Here is a 9107-nt window from a genome sequence, read left to right as displayed (position 1 = left end):
TACATTAATTTTTGCCACATGTATTCTATTACAGATACCTTAATGCATAATTTTACATATTGTGAGATAAACCTAAAAATAAAACATGAAAAGTACTGTCCCCATTACAACAAACATATACCTAAATACATGTAAATTTGTCTTTCAAACATTTTTATTGAAATACTGTAGAATCCCATTAATTCCTATGGAGAACTGTGCCTACTGGGGAGTGCCAATATGAAACAATTTTAGGTAATTCATTTCATTATTCTTTTGGCCAAATGTCATATTCACAAATGTAAATTTACAAAAAAAAAACATTTTCTTACCTTACAAAATAAAGTGAACTAAATGTTAAGACAAACATTCTACCAACAAAAAAGCTGTTAGAATTCTAAGTGTGTGTATGTCCCTTAAGGTCCTTGTGTAATGTGATATTGTACCCCCCAGGCCAATTGTCCTTTCTATATTCTTTCTATATACTTGTGTTCCCTCATGTACTTTTTGTATTGATTTTGTTTATAAAAAAATAAAATAAATAACATTCGTTGAAAAACGTCATCGGGTCCAACGGTCGTCACGTGCATGAACAAATCATCAAATCAAAGTCACTCCTTCCATACAGAGTTGTTTTTGACGAAAATGAAAACTTGGCAGTTTGTCACTTTAACATGTTCAACTACTTAAGACATTGGCTCGAATCTAGGTTGTGCCTTTAGATTTAGAGAAAATTGACAACTAATTAATTATTTTTCACTTCTCTTATTGACTTCTCAAACCCCAAAACCCGGCCTAGATTCACAAAACACTTCTTACGCAAAAACTTAAGAAGTTTAAGAAAAAAAACAAGTTCATAAAATAGGTCGTAAGTGCAATTCCTCAACAGTATCTTAATATTGAATGATTTTCTTAGAAACTTCTCAAATATCTTCTTACAAATCTTATGTGGTTGTTGCTGGGCAACCGTTTTGGCTAGCTATTTATCTACATTTAACATTTCAGTTATTTAGCAGACGCTCTTATCCAGAGCGACTTACAAATCTAGAAATGGCAATCATGTTAGCGTACTTCTTACTGAGATTATTGTTCTAAAACATGTTCTTGCGTGTAAAATAATCAATAGTTAAACTTTCAGATAAAGTTTGTTTGAATTAAACATGTTCAATGGCTTTCAGGAGCTTTTTCTCTCACTACCCTGTTTAAGACAAGGGTTTAGCTTTCTTGGAATTAAGAATTGTATTTTCAATAATCTAATTTCTTCTTAATTTTTAGTTTAAGGAGAAACATACGAAATAGCGCAAGAAAATGTCCAATAACCTTTTTGAGTAATAGTAGCTTTGCTTAACTTTCTTCTTACGTGTATAGTTAAAAATTACAATTAAGAACGTTTTGTAAATTTGGTAAGCGTTCCTAGAAGTCTCGCGATGTTGCGCCACTGCGTTTAGAAACTAGTAGAGGGCGGCTGTTGGCAGAAGAGATTTTATGTTCTCGCGACAATACCTGCTGCGGAACTCCCTGTCACCTGAGAAGAACTGAGACCGGGGAAAATAAATTGTAAGACGCGTTTTATCATTTTATTCCCAACATTTTTGTGGCTTCCTATTGAAATATATAATGTTTTTTTTATTCGCGTTGGAATGGATATATTTTCGGAACTGGATGGACAGTTTTGTTTTCTGACCTAGACCATTTGACCGTTGCGATGTCCTAGCTAGCTAGCTTAGCAAGAGTTGGCTAGCTAGCTAACGTTATTTAGCGTCTACTCCGGAACAAGACTGGCTAGCTAGATAGCTAATAATGTATTCTCGAAAACATACCATTATCCATCTGGATAGTTTATGGAAATTGGTGTTTTAGCCACAGTCAGTCAACTATCGAGGACATCTATAATGACAGAACCCAATTAGCAGTGCTTGAGTGAGAAAGTAATCTCTCTGATTTCATTCTAGCTAACGTTAAATATCAAGACTTGTATAGTCAAAAAAAGACCGGTAACCTTGTAACTAGTTAAGATAAACTAGTCAATAATTGCGAGGTTCGCCAAAGTCCGAAGAAGATGCAATCGACCTTGAGGCAAACAACTAACATTAGCTGGTTTAACTAGTTAACAATTAACGTTAGCTAGCTCATGTTAATTACTAGGAAATGTAATTCCACATGTAGGCCTAGCTAGTACTTTAGTGAGGTTGTAAGTTTTATGCACAGTATTGCTAACGTTAATGAGGACTTGTATTGCCCTTTTTAACCATGGTCCAGAGGAAGAGACTATGTCTGTGAATGATGATGGGTATGTGGTGAGAATTCGGGGCTTGCCTTGGTCCTGCACCCAGGAAGAGGTGGCAGGGTTCTTCTCTGGTGAGTAGGCCACGTTCATAAAACTGAAAGTGGTGGCATTCAATAGTCACTTTATCGTTTGTTTGCACCTGGCTGGTCAATGAAGAAGGCACCAATGAAGTTAATCTTGTGTATCGCTTGCAGATTGTAACATCGTCGGGAAAGTGAATGGAGTGTGCTTCACGTTTTCCAAAGAAGGAAGGCCCAGTGGAGAAGCTTTCGTGGAGCTGAAATCAGCAGAGGATTTTAAAAAAGCCATAGCAAAGGATAGGAAACACATGGGTCATCGCTATATTGAAGGTATTTTGTCTGACAGATCTCTAATCTGTCTGTCGTCACATTTAGACTTATCAATCAGTCAGCTAGTTGTGATTCAGTATATTATGACTGACGTTGCCCGCTCAAGGATTGACATTAAGGGTTGTCCGGGACAAGTGACCTGAGCAGTTGCACAAGTTGAGCCTGCTCAGAGTTTGCCCCATTGGGCAGGTGATTTATTAATATTTTTTACTGATGATAACCAAAATACAAAGTATTTCAGTAGTCTGGTCTTTCTGATTCCTCCCCAGTGTGTTTGTGAAAATGGATAATTTTATACTTTCGGGCAAGTGATCATAGTCTTCGGCAACCAAAAAATACCCATGACGGGCAACCAAAAAAGCCCCAAAACTTGCCCAGTGACCGAGTACCTTTCAGACCTTAATGTCAATCCTTGCCGTTCCTGTCCGGTCTTGTAGTTTTCAAGTCAAACCGTAGCGAGATGGACTGGGTGTTGAAACGCAGCGGCCCTACTGACTACGACAGCTGCAGCGGGTGTATGATACGTCTCCGGGGACTTCCTTTTGGCTGCAGTAAGGAGGAGATAGTGCAGTTCTTTGCAGGTACATACATAGGATTACTTTACTTAAACTATGAATGCAAAAACAGGCCTATTGCTGGATTAGAGTTCAGTTTTCAAGTAAGTGCATGACAAGCAAATACAATTAAACATAATTAAATCCGTATTTGGCTTTATAAGAATGTGGTGACTTAGTATAGCATGATATTCAATCTCTTATTGTTCAATAACATACATGCACACAAATGTACAAATATCTGTTTATAAAACCACATTCAAAGTCACCACATCTTCTGGATGGCATGATGCTGCTCTGATGTTACTGTTCTTTGAATAACATGAAGTCAATGTGTTCATGAATAAAGTTCAGCAGTATGTTCTTGGGTCTTTTGGTGTGTCTAATACTAAGAGATATCACATTGAAATAGTCAAATAAAAGCGGAATGGGTTTTTCTTTTGTACATATGGGAATGTTGCAGCTTTTAACATGTCTCCCCTTGTGGGGTTATTTGTCCTTGGGTTAAAGGGTTGAAAATCGTGCCAAATGGGATAACATTGCCGATGGACTACCAGGGGAGGAGCACAGGGGAAGCCTTCGTGCAGTTTGCCTCAAAGGAGATAGCAGAAAAGGCACTGGGGAAACACAAGGAAAGAATAGGGCACAGGTGGGGACGGAAAGTCTGGGCTGGGTATTAATTTTATGACTAATATGGGGCGGGGGGTCATGCATCTTTCCTATAAGTTAAAGATGGTATGATCATTCATAAATCACACTTTGAATACTTTTTTTGGTTTTGTTACTTGGACAGTTACCATGCTTAATCTGGGCATTGTCTTCCATTGAATTTATTTGTCAAGCAGTGCAATGGGGGAAAAGGGAATTAAGATCAGTGCTGCACAATTGAGAGCCTTGACAGTACAATAGATATTGTATGACAGTACCACCATAGAGCTGTTAATAGCTGAATTGTGGGAACTAGGCTATTTATGTCAGAGTGCCTTCTAATACTGCATCATGATGAAAGTGCAAAGTAAAAACCTGCTGCAATATTAGCAGTGTATGTGAAAGCTGTGCCATATTGTTACTGCTATTGCTAAAATTAATAAATTGTATTATTCCTTGCCCCTCTAGATGTACAATAAAGCTATCTGTTTGACCCCAACTATTTGGCTTAGATAAAGTTGCCCATATGAAATCATGCACAATGTCTTGTCTGCTGATGTTCTCCATATGGCTATTGTCCCATGTAGTGTTCTTGTCATAACCCCACCTGCATTTAAACCCATTCAGGTACATAGAAATCTTTAAGAGCAGCCGGAATGAGATCCGGGCTTACTATGAGCTCCCCAGAAGGATGATGGGGCAGAGACCCAGTCCCTACGACAGGCCCATAATGGAGCGAGGTGGGTTCTTCCCTGGTCCAGGACGAGGGGGTGCTCTTTTGGACCAAATGCGTGGAGGAGGCTACAGTGGGGGTATGTGCAATAGTTTTGGTTAGCGAAGTCAATTTAGTGTTTGAGAATGGACTGGATTGAGGATGGCCAATGGTCTGAAAAGATGATCATTGATTCCCTATTCTCTGTGTCTGTTCACGTAGGCTATGGCGGATTTGACAACTACAATGGCTTCAGTAATTACTGTTTTGGCAATGGCATGTTTGATGACCGAATAAGGGGCGATAGAGGAAGAGGTAAGAGATGCTCTTTCCTTTTTAATGTCACACTGAGGGTGTGCCTGCGTTTCCTTCTCAGGAAAATGTATTTTGTGCTTGGCTTGCAGCTATAGGTGGCCATGGCTATGGTGGTGCAGGTGATCATAACTCCCACAGCAGCTCCCACAGCGGCTTCCACAGTGGCCATTTTGTACACATGAGGGGCCTGCCTTTCCGTGCCACTGAGGGAGACATAGCCAATGTAAGAATCACATTTCTCTAGTACCCATAATCACTCCCATTTCTCTTTCCAATGATGCCAACACATTTTAAAGTAAATATTCACAGTCCAATTATGTAACTTGAATGTATACAATCATGGGGGTCAGAGCAGCCCCTTACTCTTTGGTGTGTATGTGTGTGCCTTTTTGGTTTAGTTCTTCTCCCCATTGACTCCTGTGCGAGTTCATATCGACTTTGGACCAAATGGAAAATCCACAGGCGAGGCCGATGTTGAGTTTAGGTCTCATGAAGATGCTGTTTCAGCTATGTCGAAGGACAAGAATCACATGCGTACGTGTATCCCTACTTTGTTTTACCCTGTTATGATTACCCCACTCTCAAAATGAACCATAAAATATAACATTTTTTTTGAAGGGGATTTATTTATTTTTGTTCTGCAGAACATCGATACATTGAGCTCTTCTTAAACTCGACTGCTAGTGGAGCATCTGAAATGGGTAAGTTTCTTCTCTCATCTGCCTGTATTTCAGAAAACACTCAGACAACAATGGTTGAATCAATGTTTAATGCCATTTCTGGATTTATTTCCTGGTTGGTTTTAGGCCGCGGCGGCGGTTTCTATGGTAACTCAGGAGGCATGGGCTTGAGACGGAGTGGACTGAGGGGGATGTTCTAAACGGGAGTAATCACCATTCTAAACCAAACGTTCAAGTCTTGAAGATTTGTTTTGTATTTGAATGTTTTCACATGTTCAGAAAAAGTACCTACTTAAAATATTTTCCAGTCTCAAAGAGTGGAATAAAAAGTATATATTTGAGCAGTTGCATAGGCTAACCAACTATTGTACATTTTACTTAATACATTTTATATTTAATTCTGTGTCTCAGTTTAAGATCATTTCAAGACCATTAGCAATAATGCATATTTTAGTTCATTACTACCATTGTTAGCTAATTTCCCCACTTCTGTCTGCATTTTTCTACGCTTTACGGCTTGATTCAATCAGATCGAGCATTAACCTGTGTTTGCCGACATCTGCATAGCAGATTTTGTGGCGGGTTTGGATGTGTAACTGCGGTATGAGCTGACAAATCGGTGAACAGCTGCTCGTGCCAAACAATTCCCTCAACCCAACCATGTTAGAAGTTAAACGGTGATAGAAGTGTAGGCTCTATCGATGATAGAAATGACTAAAATGTCAAACCATTGATGTTAGGCTATAAATCCCCCCCCATCCAAATGAATGTGAAAACATGCCTCAGTCTAATTCGAGTGTTTGAATTTAACAAGGCTGCATGAACTTCTAGCGCAGCTGCGGGATTATAAAGTCGGGTGGTTTCGTTGCATCCAATCGCATTGTCTGTGGTACGGTAACGCAAGGAGCCGCATGTGGATTTGACAGCTCTAACACAGTACCACCTCTGACACCATCTGATTGAATTTAGCCCTCAGACTTGAAAGTCATTGCTAGCACGGGTCAAAGTGCAGCGGGAGGGAGGGGGTTTAGAGAAAGAGTCCAAAGTGTAAGAGAAGACTTAGACAGCGCTCTCCCTGCCTTAGTCTTTTTACAAACATTGATCCAGGCTCAAGATGTGTATGTGGCAGGCCCTATTCAGGTGACTGACCTGGAATGGTGGTATGTTCATGGAAAAACTACCTAGAATTTACAAGCTGTGTCCTCTATCGATAATATCTAAATAATTTGAATTATAACTAATTTAGTAATGCAACAGAGGTTTTTTATAATTCTAGCCAGTAGTTTTGAAAGTAGTGCTCACGAGCCAAAACGGGTCCCCAGAAAATGTTGCATGGAGTATTCATATATAGCAAATTATGACTATATTGTAAAAATTCATGAACATTAGCTTTTTGGTCTTCATTTAAGGTTAGGCTTAGAATCATATTTTAAGATGAATTGTGGGTTTGATTTAGTTGCTGTGGTAACTAGTGATGACCTCTAGCACTACCCACAGTTTTTAAACTATGGTGCCCAACATGGTTCAGTGTGCCAATAAATCAGCACTCTAGGTTTTTTCAAATTGCATCTGTCTTGGAGCTAGAATTGGGATAAAGTTTACTGTGCTAATGATCATACAGACAGAGTAATGGAGAGCACTGTATAATACAGCGAACTTAGCAAATGAGGCATTTGTGGTACAGTGCCTTCAGAAACTTTTCCTTTGTGGTACAGCCTGAATTCAAAATGACTTACATTTCTCACCCATCTACCACATAATGGCAAAGTGAATATGTTTGTAGAAATGTTTGCACATTTACATTTTTTTGCAGAAATCTAATTTACATACAGTACCAGTCAGAAGTTTGGACACACCACCTCATTCAAAGGTTTTTCTTTTTTTTACTACTTTGTAGAATAATAGTTAAGACATCAAAACTATTAAATAACCAAAAGTGTTTAACAAATCAAAATATATTTTAGATTCTTCAAAGTAGCCACTCTTGGCATTCTCTCAACGAGCTTCACCTGGAATGCTTTTCCAACAGTCTTGAAGGAATTCCCACATGCTGAGCACTTATTGACTGCTTTTCCTTCACTCTGCGGTCCAACTGATCCCCAACCATTCAATTGGGTTGAGGTCGGGGGATTGTTTGAGGCCAGGTCATCTGATGCAGTGCTCCGTCACTCTCCTTGGTCAAATAGCCCTTTCACAGCCTGGAGGTGTGTTGCGTCATTGTCCTGTTGAAAAACAAATGATAGTCCCGGGACACTAAGCGCAAACCAGATGGGATGGCGTATTGTTGCAGAATGCTGTGGTAGCCATGCTGGTTAAGTGTGCCTTGAATTCTAAATAAATCACTGACAATGTCACCAACAAATTACCATCACACCTCCACGCTTCATAGTGGGAATCACACATGCAGAAATCATCCGTTCACCTACTCTGCATCTCACAAAGACACGGCGGTTAGAACCAGAAATCTCCAATTTGGGCTCATCCGACCAAAGGACTGATTTCCACCGGTCTCATGTCCATTGCTCATTTCTTGGCCCAAGCAAGTCTCTTCTTACTGGTGTCCTTTAGTAGTGGTTTCTTTTCAGCAATTCGACCATGAAGGCCTGATTCACACAGTCTCCTCTGAACAGTTGATGTTGAGATGTCTGTTACTTGACACATCAAGTAACATCAAATTGGGCTGCAATTTCTGACGCTGGTAACTAATGAACTTATTCTCTGCAGCAGAGGTAACTGGGTCTTCCTTTCCTGCGGCGGTCCTCATGAGAGCAAGTTTCGCACGCCTGTTAATTGAAATGCATTCCAGGTGACTACCTCATGAAGCTTGTTGAGAGCATGCCAAAATTGTGCAAAGCTGTCGTTAAGGCAAAGGGTGTCTACTTTGAAGAATCTCATGAAATATATTTTTTGATTTGTTTAACACTTTTTTGGTTACATATGTGTTTTTTCATAGTTTGGTCTTCAGTATTATTCTACAATGTAGAAAATAGTACAAATAAAAGCCATGGAATGAGTAGGTATGTGTCCAAACTTTTGACTGGTACTGTGAAGTATTCACACAGCTTTGCTATTACACTCCAAATTGAGCTCAGGTTTGTTAAATTTCCTTTGATCATCCAGTCCCGCTTTATTTGAAGTGCATCTTTTCGTTTCATAAGCACTACATACATGCATCTCAAATAATTTATAACTGTATATCATGCTCTATTAAGATTGTCACAGTTATGCAACATTAAATCTATTTATGTTCACATTTATTAATCTTATGAAGCATGAAATACAGTTAGATTTGTGACCCATTTATGCAGTGCTTATGAAGCCTTCACAAGATGCACTTCAAATAGTTGAACTGATCATGGATGTCGCAACAACTTGATTGGAGTCCACCTGTGGCCAATTCAATTGATTGGACACACCTGTCTAAGGTCCCACAGTTGACAGTGCATTTCAGAGCAGAGACTATGCCATGAATTCCAAAGAACTGTCTGTAGATCTCTGAAATAGAATTGTGATGAGGCATATCTGGGGAGGGGTAGAACACAATTTGAGTGTTGAAAGTTTCCAAAAGCACAGTGGTCTCCA

General features: G+C 39.3%; 1 protein-coding gene across 2 annotated transcripts; it reads left to right on the top strand.

The window, feature by feature from the left end:
* The first annotated feature begins 1410 nt into the window (after positions 1-1410).
* On the top strand, positions 1411-5923 carry hnrnph3 (heterogeneous nuclear ribonucleoprotein H3 (2H9)). Of its 2 annotated transcripts, XM_014211634.2 has the most exons (11): positions 1411-1536; positions 2239-2337; positions 2461-2616; positions 3054-3197; positions 3681-3819; positions 4446-4630; positions 4753-4845; positions 4935-5068; positions 5244-5379; positions 5490-5546; positions 5652-5923. In XM_014211634.2, exons 2-11 carry the CDS (start codon positions 2250-2252, stop codon positions 5723-5725), a joined length of 1206 nt encoding a protein of 401 aa, XP_014067109.1. In that variant the 5' UTR covers positions 1411-1536; positions 2239-2249; the 3' UTR covers positions 5726-5923.
* Positions 5924-9107: the final 3184 nt, after the last annotated feature.

Source organism: Salmo salar, chromosome 01 (genome assembly GCF_965601325.2).
Source record: "Salmo salar chromosome 01, fSalSal1, whole genome shotgun sequence".
Classification (NCBI taxonomy): domain Eukaryota; kingdom Metazoa; phylum Chordata; class Actinopteri; order Salmoniformes; family Salmonidae; genus Salmo; species Salmo salar.
Note: the sequence above shows the minus strand (reverse complement) of the source record. Positions and strands in the feature narration are given on the sequence as shown.

What these genes read in the sequence shown, in the direction of transcription:
- hnrnph3 (XM_014211634.2), top strand. Translation starts at nt 2,250, where the DNA reads ATGTCTGTGAATGATGATGGGTATGTGGTGAGAATTCGGGGCTTGCCT. An exon ending in GGTGGCAGGGTTCTTCTCTG is followed by an intron (nt 2,338 to 2,460) that starts GTGAGTAGGCCA and finishes TATCGCTTGCAG; the next exon opens with ATTGTAACATCGTCGGGAAA. An exon ending in TGGAGGAGGCTACAGTGGGG is followed by an intron (nt 4,631 to 4,752) that starts GTATGTGCAATA and finishes CTGTTCACGTAG; the next exon opens with GCTATGGCGGATTTGACAAC.